General features: G+C 48.3%; 5 protein-coding genes across 5 annotated transcripts; 3 read left to right on the top strand and 2 right to left on the bottom strand.

Moving 5' to 3' along the window:
- Positions 1 to 1,806: 1,806 nt before the first annotated feature.
- K444DRAFT_709559 (uncharacterized protein) lies at positions 1,807 to 3,787 on the bottom strand (the record flags this gene model as incomplete). The annotated part of the gene is made up of 2 exons (XM_024888203.1): positions 1,807 to 2,963; positions 3,050 to 3,787. 2 exons carry the CDS (start codon positions 3,785 to 3,787, stop codon positions 1,842 to 1,844), a joined length of 1,860 nt encoding a protein of 619 aa, XP_024727013.1. The 3' UTR covers positions 1,807 to 1,841.
- A 2,469-nt stretch (positions 3,788 to 6,256) lies between these two features.
- On the top strand, positions 6,257 to 7,230 carry K444DRAFT_547504 (RTA1 like protein; the record flags this gene model as incomplete). Its single annotated transcript, XM_024876311.1, has 3 exons — positions 6,257 to 6,475; positions 6,527 to 6,946; positions 7,018 to 7,230. 3 exons carry the CDS (start codon positions 6,257 to 6,259, stop codon positions 7,228 to 7,230), a joined length of 852 nt encoding a protein of 283 aa, XP_024727012.1.
- K444DRAFT_709552 (uncharacterized protein) lies at positions 7,182 to 9,041 on the bottom strand (the record flags this gene model as incomplete). The annotated part of the gene is made up of 4 exons (XM_024888202.1): positions 7,182 to 7,781; positions 7,828 to 8,323; positions 8,375 to 8,641; positions 8,688 to 9,041. The coding sequence occupies 4 exons, from the start codon at positions 9,039 to 9,041 to the stop codon at positions 7,399 to 7,401; spliced, it is 1,500 nt and encodes a 499-aa protein (XP_024727011.1). The 3' UTR covers positions 7,182 to 7,398.
- A 2,026-nt stretch (positions 9,042 to 11,067) lies between these two features.
- K444DRAFT_637534 (uncharacterized protein) lies at positions 11,068 to 12,764 on the top strand (the record flags this gene model as incomplete). The annotated part of the gene is made up of 4 exons (XM_024884134.1): positions 11,068 to 11,556; positions 11,668 to 11,796; positions 11,863 to 12,543; positions 12,675 to 12,764. The coding sequence occupies 4 exons, from the start codon at positions 11,068 to 11,070 to the stop codon at positions 12,762 to 12,764; spliced, it is 1,389 nt and encodes a 462-aa protein (XP_024727010.1).
- Positions 12,765 to 13,302: 538 nt separating this feature from the next.
- On the top strand, positions 13,303 to 15,434 carry K444DRAFT_657243 (FAD/NAD(P)-binding domain-containing protein; the record flags this gene model as incomplete). Its single annotated transcript, XM_024886140.1, has 8 exons — positions 13,303 to 13,862; positions 13,919 to 13,941; positions 13,989 to 14,009; positions 14,059 to 14,162; positions 14,212 to 14,382; positions 14,430 to 14,598; positions 14,656 to 15,174; positions 15,252 to 15,434. 8 exons carry the CDS (start codon positions 13,303 to 13,305, stop codon positions 15,374 to 15,376), a joined length of 1,692 nt encoding a protein of 563 aa, XP_024727009.1. The 3' UTR covers positions 15,377 to 15,434.
- Positions 15,435 to 15,673: the final 239 nt, after the last annotated feature.

Raw genomic sequence — 15,673 nt, 5'->3', positions numbered from 1 at the left:
GCCACCGCGGTGCCACTGCAGTGGTGCGGTCTAGTGTAGCTATAGTCTAATTTAGCGGAAGATATACTGCACCGCAGTGGGTGTGGTCCAACCGCTGTTTAAGGGGTAGTCTCGCTTAAAATTACCTAAGGATGTCAAGGACTTATAGTAAATAGAAAATACTTAAACCTCAATATAATTAAATAACTCTTTTATTATTGGAAAGGGTAAATCTAGGGCTTTTAAATGAATTAATAATCTTAATTATAGGTGTGCTAATTATGGAAATATATTTGTGCGCTTAACCGGGAATTCTTGAAGCTATTTACCGAGTTCTCGCTCCGGCTCCGGAAGAGAAACTTTCTCCAACTCCAGCCTCTCTTGAACTCAGCCCAATCAAAACGCGTCCTGTTAATTAACCACTACGAAACGATGCCTCCAAAGGCTCAATCGAGACTCCCAAAGGATGGGAAGCCGAGTCAGAGCAGTTAGAGAAAATTATTGGTATTGAAGCTGGTGTAATCGGGTAAAGTCACGTGTAAACTAGTCAAACTGCAGTTTAAACCGCGGTTTTGAGAATATAACTCGTGGTTTAGTTTAGTGGAGAGATGCCTCAGTTTAGTGTACTTAAATCGCACCGCAGTTTGATAATAGAAATCTGCACTGTAGTCTGAAACCGCAGTTTGCACTATACCCTACCCTGCTTGGGATGAGATACTATCCAGTCTTGATGCTGAGTGTTGTTTGGAAAAATCACGATGTGAAGTATTTGACAACGACAAGCAGCACGGATTACTGAATCAATAGCAATTTGGCTTTGCTTTTCAATCACATGGGATATCTTTTGATTGGTCACTACATAATATTGTAACTAGACAGAGCGCTAGTTCTGGGAGTTCTAAAGCTTATTTCTCTACTAATATTAGGACCTTAATAGGCTAGGGGCACCCCGTTCGGCGCCTTCGGCGCCTTACGGCGTGTGGGGCACAACTGTATATAAAGCACATCTATATTTAAAGTATATTCTCTACTAATACTAGGAGCTTAGGAGGCCAGGGGCACGACGTTCGACGCCTTCGGCGCCTCACAGGAGCGTATATACACATATCCCTTCGTCCGGTGAGACATAGTCCATGCTAGTAAGGGGGCCCGGCTCAGGACGAAAAGGCGATGGATGACTAATAAGTTTTTAAGCAAAGGTACGACTTTACAGTCTGAGCCAGGCCCCCTTGTTAGCGTGGACTATGTCTCGCCGGATGAAGGGATAGGAAGCGTATGTATATCCTTGAGGATATACTTCCTAAGCGATTACAAGTAAGGGACAGAGGGACGTGCGTCTTGCCCACCTTTTGTACGCGTGCCGGGTGCTAAAGAATAGCCGAAAAAGAAAGCCTTACTTTATGATAAAATTATAAAATTAGCTTGCGAAATGCGGGGGAAGGGGGCTAGAAGGGAATTTAATTCTCAATGGCATAAGCACCCGTTCTAGGGTTTACCCAGAGAGGATGCTTATGCATTCTAATCAGAGTTGGCCTCCTGTTATTTCCCCTTTGGGCGTACACCCATGTTTTAGGAATGCTACGCGAGCAAAACAGGGGTGTTGCAGGGGTTGGCAGGGGCACACTGATTTTCTTTCCAATCATTTGAGATAGGACGTGGTTTCAAGGTGGACTTGAGTGGAAGACTTGCAAGCTTTTTTTCGATTTGGAACATCGTATCGTTGGAATGGAGTCTAGGAAACATCTGGGTTAGGGGTCTGACTACAGTCACAGGAGTACAAAGATCGTGTGGTAATACACGCCTCAGCTGTTGACACGGAAGGGGTTCATGGTATCTAGCTGTGCTATTTGTGGAATTCGGAATCAATCAACCTCCTTGTGGTCTCGTTTTCTTCCGCGCTGTAACGGCAATTTCCCCTCTGGCGTACTCTCCATCTGCTCCTGGGCAAAGCGCCTAACAGCCTCGTGAGTCGCAGCTACAACAACGAATCGTCTACCCTCCCATTTTGCAATAGAGTGTGCCAGCTCACGACCACGCATGAACTGAATACATCCAGATGGTGCCTCAATTCGGAGGCCCAATTCCCGCAGAAGTAAATCTCCTCCTGTGAAATCACCAACAGGTACCAAGGCTGCAAACCCGAATTTCCAATCGCTCAGATCCTTGTGCTCATTCGTCATAACATTAACCAATAGAGCTTTGATGATGAAGGGATCGATATCTCGCCTAGTTTGGAAGGGGATGTTCTCGAGCTTCGCAATCTCACGAGCGACCTTCTCGTATTCCTCTAGGAGCTCCGGGTCCAGAAGCCGAAAGAAGAATTTAAGAACTTCAATGCAAGCTCCCAAGGCGCTGTACCGGAGATGCTCTTGCTGCTGCGCAACATGAGGCCATTGAGTCAACCTCTCACCAGAGTCGGCAGTTGGTGTTACCCCAAATCTTTTACCATTCCAATCGGCTGTCGCACAATGGCCGCCAAAATGGTAGACACCAGACTTCGCTTTCCGAATATCGCCGTCAGGGTTTCTGGGGTCGAACTGTGAACTCTGCGGCAAGAAATCCGTCCAATGAAGGCCGTGTCTGGTAATATCTGGAAGAGGAACTGCAGCCAGAGTGCTGTACTTCTCAAAGGAATCTATAATCATTTGTTGAATTACTTTACCAAGTAACTGGCGGATAGCGTAGTTGCATTGGAAGCTGATAACATTAGTGTTTTTGTCTAACACCATCACGATATCGGCATTCCTGATGTAATAGAATACGCTGTTGTCAACCGCAAATTGGTCTCTTCTTTTCTGGTGGTAGGAGTTGGAGGAGCTATTGGGGATTGCTCTCTTGGCAATCTTCAGCATCTTTTCAAGTGCAGGGTCTTTATCTGCCATTAACTGCTCTTCTGCAATTTCTGCCAACTTTGGATTGAGATGGAGTTGTTGTTGGGCTAGACTGCGAGCCTTTCGCCATAGATAATTCGTTTTCCCGCCAATCTGGGGAACAAGAGAGTCAGCAATTACTTGAAACTATAGCAATGGGGGAACGTCACAATACGGTTTCAAAATTGGAAGGGACTTACACTGCCGCCCGTACAGAGCAGGATATGTGCTGCAATATATTGTTCGAGACGAACATCTGGTTGAAGCCCAACTCCTTTGTTGACTTCTGCCTCAAATGCCTTGCAGGTACTCAAATTTGAGTATCCACCCTCACCCACGGATGCTTCATCGAATATCGCTTTTACCACCACTCTGTTGTGGAGATTAAAGGTCTCGATCGTTCTGTGTAGGGCAGTCTCTGACTTGAAATCAGAGTCTGCGATGCTGGAGGAAGGTTTGCTCTTGATATCCAGGATGTCTTGAGCAAGTTGTATGACTGCGGGGTCTTGGTTGTTGATGTACGTCTTTTCTTCAAAAGGCTCGATTATTATGGATGGGTCGTCAGGGAATCCTACTCCGCTCCATGCCCAGTTCTTGCCTTCAGGCTTTGTTCCCTTTTTCCATTTCAATTTCTCGTCGTATTGCAATTGAAGTGGCAGCGATACGAGGGGTATGGAGTTAGTTGTAGAAGGAATAGAAGTAGCATCGCCGTTATCCTCGGCTATACCAGTGTCAATGTCTTTGGCTGACTCTGGAGAGGTGTCGCCATCGTCTTTGCCCTCGTCTTCGTCTTCATGGCCCTTGGCTCGAGTGCCCTCAAGGCGTTTGAGGCATTTTTCGGCTCGTCCCAAGGCTTCGAGGTCATTCGTTTCTGTTCGATCCTTAAATAGCGTACCTATTTGATAGGTAGGCTGCTTGATAATCGCAGAGCTCGGCATATTGCTCTTTGAGTGTGTTTTGAATGTTCTGAAATGGTAGGTACAATGCAAAAGAACTTGCGCTCCGGAGAGGAGATTTTATTGTTGTGGTTGTTGTGGTTGTTGTGGTTGTTGGATCTGTTGTGGTTTGTGCTTGTTTTGAAGTACACTTGAAAATGGCATGCCAAATTCGACAATTGTCCAATGAGCGTTAAATAAACCAGAATTAAGCTGTTTCGTTCTTGAAATTTAGGGGGCGGTACCCGGAGGGAAAAGCCGCCGTGACTAAATAAATTACCGACTGTCAGCCTCGTTGTTGACAGCCTCGTCCCTTCTGGAAATTAAGAAAACAGTATTCCAATATGACAACGGAGAGTAAGACCCCACAAAACCAAACCTGGAAGTTTGTTAATCCTGTTCGCGGATATATATATATATATTTTTTCCTTTGACTTTAGCAACTAAATTGTGATGCTACTAGCAATCTTCCTTTGACCTTCGGATTTGCTGCTTTTCCTTTCACTACAACTGACAAATAAGTCCATGTGAAGTACCGTAAATGTGAGTCGCGTTCTTGGTTTCCTTTAGCCCGTCTTCTCTATTCGCTTACTTTCATGTATATAGGTGTTAGTTGTTATGTGCAAACATAAGCTCCTGTCAAGTTGTGATCGGGCGGACCAAGACCCACTTGAAGGGCAGCTGAAAAACAGTAATGTTGGGTTTTCAATCATTCACTGAATCTTCCCCCACGGTGCTTGACTTCTTATATTATCTTTGATTGGTTAACTAAGAGGAAGTGTTGAAAAGTCGAGTAAGGATTGGAGGATTTTCTTAAGTCAGGGGCTTGCTCGGTTGAGTCCTTAGCACTGAGGAACCTGCTGCTCAATGGAATGATATATTTAATTAACCAGACAGCAAGAACAAAGAGAACTGACTTTACGATTAATGTGAGTGGCTTGCGGGAGGGATTAAATACAGTCTGGTCAGACCCAGCCGTTTGCATCTGACAAAGCTTTGTGGCGGTTGTAAGACAATCGACAAAACCAATTCTTTGTTATGTTAGCAAACTCGCAACCTCTGTTAGCTCAAGTACTTCATCGTTTCATTGTTTCGGTATTTGCTAATAACCAAAGCAAGCTGTGTGCAGAGGGCCATGTGATCTGCCATCAAGGCATCGACGTCATACACATGCTATGTCAAATCCTCTGCATCCCTTTGCTCGCAGCTCAAGTACTGCTTAAACCAGCCAATGGTCCACTTGTTTCTCGGGCTCACTTATTGACTTATTCCAAATTTGTCTCTCTGAGATCTTCCAAACCCGACATAGAATTCTCTGAAGCAACATTCGATTTCAAGGTCAAAAAAAAGGGAGGGGGGGGGAGGAGGGCACACAAATAGAATCAAAATTCGGATTCCTCGAGCACGTCTTTTCCCCTGTTCTCCTTCAATATCTTCGAGCCGATGACCCAGGATATTTTCGCCATGGGTCGCGAACTCTTGGCTAGGTGGTGATAGGTCTGGGCGAACTGCTGGAAACGTAGCAAAACATTTGTTATTGTCACAATGTCAACCCCTTTATCATTGTCACTTGGTCCTGGCGAAGACGAAAATCGTGCCCCATCTTGCGACGAGCCCTATAATTCGAATTCAGAAAAGGATTCAACGAATCCATTAGCTGCCGGTCGTCATGGTTGGCTGAGAGAAAATGAATGGAACAAATTGAAGTTGACAATAATAGAGTAGCAAAGACGCGGTAAATTAATTCCTTATTTGGACTGTTTAGTTTAATTAAAATTTCCGATTGTAAAAATTGGCATCCCATGTGCTAAGGTAGACAGACCCTTGGTCCATACGACATCGCTCTTATGACCTGGGAAAATATTCGAGTACTCCGTACTTTGACGTCCAATGATTTCACGACACCCAATAAACTCCCAGGTCACACTCACTATCAACGCAGCTTCCAGCCCCCTGCGAAGTAATTGGCGCACAAAACCCTATCTTCGCGCCTTGCTGGTGAAAAGTGAAGTTCCCCCGATGCTTACGCCCCGATCCCCCTGTTGCCAAGAACCTGCCACGCCCGCAATACGCTGAATGCGAGAAGTGCTCGAGTGGCGCACCAATCATCATTAGCTTGAATCCGTGGTACGAAAATCAGATGTGGATAATATGTTGAGATTGGATTGGCACCGGATTTCGTAAAGCTAAACGCGAGGAAGAATGAGGGATGGGAGGAAGATGGGAGAGGAGGAGAGGAGGACAAGAGATGAACGCGAAAGCAGTCGACGAAGCTTCAAGATGGGGATGTGATTGGGGTGAGGAATCTTATTTTTGCACGGAACTGGGAGGCAACGCAATCCCTTCAACAAACGAGAAACCTTGGAGCAAGAGAGATGGACATAAAAGGCCTCAGAGCCGTCTTCAAAAGGAAGAGCATCAACTGCATTCGACTTCTTCTTTCAAACCCCAAACTCAGAACTCGCCAGAAAAATGACGAACGCAGATCCAAACTCCATCTGGCCTTCCGACACCCACTTTCCGCTAGCTATAGTCTTTGCGGTCATTTACTTGATTCCGTTGATAATCCAGTTCTACCAGACGATAGTTAAGTATAAGGCGTACTACTTCATCCCCATCCTTGTCGGTGTCTGCTTCGAGTTTTTTGGATATATCACTCGTGCTGTGTCTATCAAGCTCCCTGATCAGATCGTAAGTGCATCTCTCCATCCGGCTTGTGTGCGGATTACTGATGACAAACAGCCTCCATACGCAGTATCCTCCTCCTTAATAGTCCTCGCGCCCCTCTTCGTCGCAGCAGGCAACTACCTCCTCCTCTCCCGCCTCTGTCTCTCCGTCCTCCCGTGCCACATCACACACATCCACTACATCCCCTTACGCAAGCTCACGAAAATTTTCATCATCTCCGACGTCATTACGTTTCTGATACAGGTGTCAGGAAGTGGTATAGCGAGTTCTGGGAACTGGGAAGGAAGCACGACGAAGATTGGCGTGGATGTTTTGATGGTGGGGCTGGGTGTGCAGCTTGCTACTGTTGTATTTTTGTGTGGGGTTGTGGGGAGGTTCGACGTCTTGACGCGGCGCGGCGAGGTCAGGCCTGAGGTTGAGGATGGATGGCGGAAAGTGTTGAGGGCGGTGTATATCTCGAGTGGATTGATTGTGGTGAGTTGGATTCCATAGAGTTTTGGGGTGTGACGGAGTGGAGAGGGTAAGAAGGCTGACGAAGGATTTAGGTGAGGTCGGTGTACAGGCTGATCGAATTCGCGATGGGTATCCACGGGTATCCCTTCACGCACGAGTGGATGTTTTATACGTTTGAGAGCCTGCCGATGGTGCCGGCTATTGGGGTGTTCTGTGTGTGGCCTCCAGGAGCATATTTCGTTCGGCAGGGAAGGAAGGCGGGTGGGGATGTGCGGATGGAGAGTGGTGATGGGATGGGTGCTTGAATTGCATCCATTCCGGCGGCCGAGTAGTCGGCAGTGATGGCGGCAGGGTCTGAAGTTGGTTCGGGTGAGGAGGTAGAGGATTGTTGTATGAGATGTCGAGGAAGTAGAAGTAGAGAGAGGGAAATGGGTTTTTAGAAGCTCATGAAAGGGCGTAATTTCGAAGTACTGTCAAGACCATCCCAGAACAGCACTCGCAGGATCAGCCCACTCCTTGTTCCTCAGTATTGGAACCCGTGGAACCAGAGGTTTCTTGCCGGCTACTTCGTCCATGACCGCATCTGCAATTGCCAAGGGCCAGGCCAGATGGCTCTTGTATGAGTCTGGGATACCTTTCGACAATTGGTAGATCTGATCTAGTCGAAATCTGAGCGGGGTTGACCTCTTCCTCCCAGCCCATTCTCGGTTGATGATTGGTGCGACGACAAGCTGGAGAGCAAAGAAATGTGCAATTAACAGCTGCACAACGATGTTGCTGGGATCCATGAACTCGTGGAACATCTCGAGATCCATATCGATGATTCCTCGGTATATAGAGATAAATTTGAAGTACACTAGGAGGTCAGAAATCATCCGTATGCAACTGCGAAGAGAACTTACCGCGCAACGAAGACAGTTTAATTGCCTCAACACATTCGTGCAGAAGCTGGTAAAAGTCGGTCTGAGAGGGCATTGCGCAGAGGGGCTGTACGGCTACAAGCGATGCTTGCGCGCCTTCAACCAGCTTGGGGCTGATAACGGGCAGGTTCAGAAGTCGATCTTCCATGAATTGGAAGTGGTCCTTTTCTGTGAGAAAGAAAGCCATAGGCAACTTCTCTGCCCTCAATTGATTACTGAGGAGACTACAGCCTCGAACCATTGTAAAGAACTCGGAGAGGCCATCTTTCATGTATGAAGCTTGGAAGGCGAGAAGGTAGCAAGCTCCCAAGAGAGCATCACCATCGCTGCCGGTGCGAACCCTCCTGGAAAGTGCGGCATTCGATCCTTGAACGGCAAGTAGTCGATGATGGATTGCTACGGCACCGAGCGACTCTCCGGTGAGAAGCTCTAGATGTGACGCTGACATACCAAGAATGGCGTGCATGAGGTATGCGTTCTGCATGGCGAGCATTAGTCGTAGGATGGAGATGAAAGAGGGAGAGCTCACATGATGTGCGATTAAGGGCACTTGAGTAAGCCATGCCAAGTCATTTCCAACGGGCAGGTGTGGGTATGCATCCATTAAGAAGTGGTGGAAAAGCCGCATATCCGTCAAGGAGAAGATGGTTGGCGTACCTTGCAGATTGACGGAGGCGATCGGGTTTGATGAGTAGAGCAGTGATCCTTGGAGAGCTTTCAAGGTCTTTGGAGCGGGGTAGGAGCACTGGAGGTTCTTTTTCGTACAATTCTCACATGCTGGCTGAGTTTCTTGGCACTGGACCAGTTGTCAGCTTGAACGTCAACTTGAGGCTGATGTTTACCTTGATCTTCCGCCGCTTGCAGTTAAAACATCCCTCACGGGACTTTTTGTGGCCTTTTCTGGACCTTTGATGTATAAGACCCCCATCCAATGATCCTTCACCATTTTCGGCAACAAATTGATGGGCCGGTTGAAGAGGCGCTGCAAGATCATCAGACCCCGAGGCAATCGTCGTTGGGGTTACCTCCGACTGTGCCCTCTCGCTTTCAGCAGCCGAATGCGAAGACTCGGATGATCTGAAGGGGCTCAAGTGGCTTGAAGAAGACGCGGTAGATGGATCAGACTCGGTTCTCCTCCGGGATGCGCCGAGGAGGGCGTTCGTCAACCAGCTATTGTTTAAGGCTTGTTCCGCCATCGCATTCTTCCGTCGTCTGAAGCCACTTTGAATCACGCGGAACTCCTCACGAAGGTCACTGAAATTGGTCGGAGGGGAGTCATGATGCATGCTGGGGCTGAGTCGCTTGACGTGGGACGAATGCTGATGCATTTGCGGAGTTGGGTTCATCCGAAGGGAGGTTGAGATGTAAGCATCACGTGCTCGCATTTGCCAGCATGGGCCCCTGCGTACATCTGCCCCTATCCCCCTTTATCGGTCGACAAGCAAGCATTGTGATGATTGCAAACAGCGACCTGCAAATGGATACTGGGCAAAGGTTCTTCAGTATCACGAATGTTGATTACCGCCTTGCTGCTGCTTCCGAAGCGGTTGCTGTTTTCATCGCAGGGTCAAGATTTTCTAGCAGCTGTCCAACTTCCAAAACGGCCATATCTTAGCTATTACCGACACTCTGCCAATTGATGCTAGAGTCGGGTAAGGTACCAGCAGATTTCACTTGCGGGTAGAGTTGACAAACAAGCATAATGTGTTCGCATTGCCAGCATAGAATCCCCGCCTAAATATCCCCCTTTACCACCCCTCAACAAGTGAACATTGAAATCATTGCTTTCCCAGCACCACGACCGTTAATCATTGCTTTTCTGCTACTGCTGCTAAAGCTATTGCTGTTATCATCTAAGGTCTAGTAGTTGTCCTACCCCTAAAATGGCGATATCTCAGCTGTCACCGATACTCTGCCATTTGATGCTAGAGCCAGGTGAGGTAGATTTCACTTGCTGGTTGGGTCGAGAAGCAGGCATCGCGTGATGGGAGCGCCTTAAAGGAAGGATGGGCGTACATGCTCCATTTGTTCAACGCGCTTTGATACGAAACTGGTGATTGAAATCGTCTCGGACAGGAACACACTCTGTAGCAATGGTCGTTCTTCCATCACATGGCATTTTGTCTTTCTATAGAGCGTTGTTGTATTTTCCACGGTGTTTCCTCAAGATCTCTCTCTTCAGAAAGGAGGCCCGACTATCGGCGACGGCAAGCTCCGCTCCTTCCCACAAGCAGGCCTTTGTAAACACTCTTCCTTCTGACGCGCTTTCGATGCCTCCCTCTTGTCAAAAACACCAAAAGCGTCATCGCGATCTCCACTGGTGCGATCATCCCTTTAACATCAACGCAATCCCCGCTAAATCATTCAGAGGACTGTTGTTAATCCTTGCTTCAGGTCTTCTCCAGCTCTGTGCGAGAGGCTAGATGGTTCAAGTTGAGCAGCATGTATCCTCCCAAGTACGTTATCCTATCTGATCGCTGGGCTGGGATCCATTCCCCAACTCATTCGAATGTGGAATCTTCTACCCGATTCTCCAACAAAGATCACTTCATCTCGTTCAGGGATAGATGTACTGGGCTAATTGCTTTTCGCGGCAGCCAAAACAAACACTTTCAGCAAGGTCCTTCTTATTGGGCTCCTGCAACGTCTCTTGTGAACCCGCAATCGTCCTCGCTTTATGGACCCTCGACGCCCTATACACAAGCTCAACAATACCCTGAAGCGTATAATCCCTCCTCAACGATGCAATACCAGCAATCCTACGTCCCATATCAATCCCCAGCGATACATCCCCCGTCTTATAACACGGCCGCTCCTACACCTATGCAAACGTATGGAACAACAAATTCCGCACCAATGCCATCCTATAACATGCCGACTCCTGCTCCCATGGAATCGTACGGCGCTCCGACTTACACTTTTGTGGCTCACGGCAGCACGGGGAACAGTTACGCGGCACCTTAATCATACCCTACGCCACATACACCCCAATATTCGCCAGCCTATACAAATAGTAGCTACAGGCTTCCAGGCTCTCCAATTCAGCAAAACGTGCCCCAAATGTCTTTGAACCCCTCTATTGCTTACTACAATAAAAATAGTCAGAATCCACGAAACGCATCTTATCACCCCGAGGGCACTCTTTCACAAGCCACTTCTCTTGGCAGCTGTAACTCAAGGAATCTCACTCTAAAGCGTACTCCTTTTAAAAATATACCAACAATGGCCTGGCAGGCTCCGATTGGGAAACCAGCTACGCCGTCTCCACCAGCCAACCAGCAGCCTATCAAATCTCCCATCAACAACCGCGAGCAGTTGGCGCAGAAATCTAAAGGTGAACTCAAGCTCGCACTTGAGAAGCTGTCCATGAAGAAGAAAGAGCTCCGAGAGAAGCAGACTGTGAAACGAACTTCGCTGGAGGATGATTTGAGCTACATGGACAATTTGCACACTTCAAATCCAGGCCTTTCGGCATTGCCAAACAAATACTCTTCTGATTTGCAGAAACAATCTTCTAGGGAAACAAGCAGGCTGCAGTTCGATGGTAACTTCCAAGAGAGGAATACCATCAACCGAAACGATGGCACCAATGAAGGATTGAAGCAGAGTTCTGGGGTGGGAATCAAGCCTGAAACCAAGAGAGAGGTCAGAATCAAGCTTGAAGAGGTCGCGGAGCCATCTTTGGGTCGGCAAAATGTCCTGGAAGGCTCAGTCGGTTCATTTATCCCAACACAGACGAGCGAGGGCACCGTGCTTGGTAAAAGAACCCGGGCAAACGAAGCCGACAATCATCTTGCAAGGCGGTGGAAGTAAATGATTCAGCATCAAAGAGCTTTGATTGATGACCTCGAGAAATACGTTCAAACTCAGGGCCAAGTTCATGTGCCACCAGCAGACAATTTTCTCGAGACAAGCCTCAAGAGATTGAAACTTCCACCACAACAGGAATTGGTAAATGTCTATCTCTGTTTCTTGCAAAACTTATCAAGCACTCTCCGCTAACGCTATTTTTGTTAGAGCGTCCCAGAACCTACCATTCCGAGCCGCGATGCCTCTCCTACACCTGCGAGTAACGTCGATAAGTTCAAGTGGTCTAAGATTAGGGATCCGATGGATTCTCTGGTCAACTCCTCCTTCACCAATCAAGTCTCAGACAGTGCAATTAATAATCCTACTCCTTTGGGAAAGATCCTGAGCCATAGCAATAAACAGGTGATGGCCGTCTGGCCTCTAGTCAACGACGTCCCAACTGGTCCTCATACTTGGGCAAACCGTCCATCTTTGGCGAAACCAGAGAGGGATGGTTTGACTTTGAATGGTCCAAATCATCTGTCTTCTTGTGAAACTCTCGAGGAACATCCAGACAAGGATACCCTCACCAGAGAGCAAACAGTAGAGAAGAAGACCCCCTCAGTAGCCGGATCTTCCAAAGCATCGGTAGCCTCATCCTTCGAACCAGACTGGTGCTTGAGATATGCGAGCATGGAGGAACATCAAAACCTTCTTCGCTCAGTCGACGAGGAGAAATACCAAGCGCGCCTGAACGGAAGCTACCTGCCACCCAAGATTCCGGAACATTGCTTCGCAGACCCAGATTGGCTTCCGTATCACTGTTTCACCTGCGACCAGACCAGGAACACTTGTAACGGACTCAAGACCCACCTGCGACTGCGACACTCTACCATCATGGTGGACAAGGTACAGGCTTGGGAGTGCTTCTATCCCGGTTGTTCGAAGCGGTTTTCAAGCTGGGAGAAGGGTATAAAGCATGCCGAGGCTGATCACTGCTGGGAATGAGTTGCTCGCCATGTTAACTACGAATATGGTAGGACGACTTCCGAAAAAGGCTGGGAGATCACGAGAGACGAGAATTGACGCTGCATATCGTGCCGGTAGTTGTGTTACTTCGAGACTCTTGATTTGCGGCGTTGTGCTTTGAACGTTTTTCTTCCGGTAGACTCAGCCTGTGTTTTTGCGCACACGAAAAGATGCAGAAGACGGATGAAGACTGTAAATGAGCTTGCTCGACGATTCCCGTCTCCACTTTACAGTTTCCCCAGAATAAAATTCACAACCGCACTGTCACAAAGGAGGACCTCGTTCCTTCTCCTCGACGAATTTTGTGGCAATGCTTAGGGTTAACCCTTATCCGACTCTAATCAAGAAAGTCGTACGACTTGCCCCCTTGTCATTGCCAACTGACCACACAGATTTCGGCTTACTTTAAAAGACACTGCACAGCACAGACCCGTCAGCATCACTAGTGAATATCTATCCCCAGAGCTGTGGCCCTGCTTTGCCCCCACGAAAGAATTTAGCTCCTGCAGCAACCTCACCTCAGCTCATCAACCTTTCGCGAATGCGACAAAATGCTCGTAATATAAATACAAATGAATTTTCCCGACGTTAGATATTCCCATTACTATCAACTAAATTCAAGTCATAACGCAGCCAGCCATGGCACCTCTCTCCAGCTTCCCAGTTTCCCTCCCTTTCGCACCCATCCCCCCTTCCACAGACGCAGAGGAGACATCTCTTGCATTTCTCCCGAAGCTCGCTTTGCTCACGCAATCATCGTTCATCCAGAAAGCGGTATGGCGTGACCTCTACGCTCTAACCGGAACCCTGCGAACCTTCTACAGCCCCTCCTCAATCTGCACGGCGTGGGAGGAAACCAGTAAAAAATTGTTAGAACCAGGAGATTTCTCCCTGGTCCCGCACTCTGCCCAAATCTTCCGCGCAGGACCCACAGCCTGGGTTCAAGCCACCTTCAGTTTTGAGATCGCGGAGAGGAAGTGTCAGGCAATTGTTGCGTTGGTACGAGACGATGATGGGGAGTGGAGGATCTGGTTGCTGCGCACTGTTCTTGTGGGGCTCAGGGGTGGTGGCAGTGCTGACTTTCTTGAAGTGAAGGATAAAAGGGTGGACGCTGGAGATAACATGCACAGCAGCCATTTTGATTGTGTGGTCGTTGGCGCTGGGCTGTCTGGCTTGAGCGTTGCTGGGAGACTGGAGGCGTTGGGACTGAGTTATGTTGTTCTGGAGAAGTACCTGAGGTGGGAGATAATTGGAGGATGAGGTATGATTCTGCTAAATGTAAGCTCGAAATCTGTCAAAGTGGGCTGAAGACTGATGGGTTGTAGTGCATTTGCCCAGAGAAACTGGTAAGTGAAGGATGAGGGAGAGGTGGTTGAAGAAGGCTGATGCGTAAAGCCCATCTTCCATTCGAACGAACCTTTGGACCGGGATGTCCCGAATACCTCCCAAAGAATATCATAGCCCAAGGATACCAAAACTGGGTTGAGAAATATAACATCGTAAGACTCGATCCCACAAGGCAGTGGAGCATTCGACTAACGCCTGGAGAACGTACGGACGAACACCAGGCTCGAAAATGGCGAATGGAATCCCTCTACAAAAGAGTGGACATTGAAGATCCTGCAAGGTATCGATAGCAGACAAATAACTTGTTCTCATGTTGTCATGGCTGTAGGAGGAGGCGGCCAGATTCCGAAGATGCCGGAATATCTGGACAGAGTACGTGCACCATTGACTTTCTCCACAGCAACTTACGGCGATGATAGGAAATATTCAAAGGCGAAACCATCCACTCAGTGGATTACAGAAATCCGGAGGTTTGGAAAGGGAAGCATGGTGTTATTATCGGAACTGCGAACACAGCCCATGATGTAGCTGAAGACATGCTCGCCGCAGGCCTCGCTTCCGTGACGATGGTGCAGCGTTCTCCAACCTGTACTCTCCCCCATCTCTTCGTTCTCATACCCACTTGGATTGACTAAAACGGAATAGATGTCCTCCCAGCAGAATACATCCGCGGAGTCCTCTCTCAAACCTACAGCGCCCAGATCCCCACCTTCCTCTCTGACCAAGCTTTCTGGTCCCTGCCGTGCGCCGTCATCGGCCAGCTCCAGAGAGCGGCCTGCGGCTACCGTGCCTCGATGGAGCCAGAGCGTTTCGACGCCCTCGAGAAAGCGGGCTTTAAGCTTGAACGGGACGGAAGCATAGCCGAGTACGTCTTGGGACGCTTTGGCGGACATTGCGTTGATGTTGGCTCATGTGCTAAAATCACCAATGGGGAGATCAAAATCAAATCCGACTCTCTTCCCGTCAGGTATCTGGAGGATGGTCTAGAATTCGCGGACGGATCTCAGCTCAAGGGAGATGTGATCCTTTTTGCAACCGGTTTCTTGCTCAACATGAAGACTCAGGTATCCTCGCTGTTCTCTCCCGAGATCGCGGAGAGGATGGGTGATTATTGGGGCGTGGGTGGGGAAGGGGAGATTAAGGGGGCGTTTAGGCCTTGTGGACGTAAGTTCCCTTTTATTTTTCTATGAGCAACCCGTCCCGAGTGATGTGGGAGAAGAAAAGGGCTGATGAAGGGATAGAGAAGGGAATGTGGTATGTTGGAGGTGATCAGAGCCAGTCCCGGTATTTTTCGAGGTTTGTTGCGTTGAGTATTCAGGCAGATGTTATGGGTGTGCCGTTGAGTGTTTATAACAAAGAGATATGAGGTAGGCTAATTGTTAAAGAGTTAAAGCGGATAATAAAATAGAGAACTGTTTCCCGAGCAAGCTCCCCTTAGACTCAGAATCCCCACAACACCCGGATCCATTGTTGCCCAATGCGTAAGGAGGAGACTGTAGTCATTTTCCGCAAATTCCGTAAAAGGCATGTCAATCCAGCCCACTCTCCAACCCACTCGGTCCGAGCTCAAAAGTGACGCCGTTAACGGACCGGGCTCCTGTCGGTGAGGTGAAGAAAGATCCCCTTCCGCATGCGATAGGCAGTATTCCCTTGTTATGCGAGG

The sequence above is a fragment of the Hyaloscypha bicolor genome, assembly GCF_002865645.1.
Source record: "Hyaloscypha bicolor E unplaced genomic scaffold K444scaffold_183, whole genome shotgun sequence".
NCBI lineage: Eukaryota > Fungi > Ascomycota > Leotiomycetes > Helotiales > Hyaloscyphaceae > Hyaloscypha > Hyaloscypha bicolor.
This window is presented reverse-complemented; position numbering and strand designations above follow the sequence as displayed.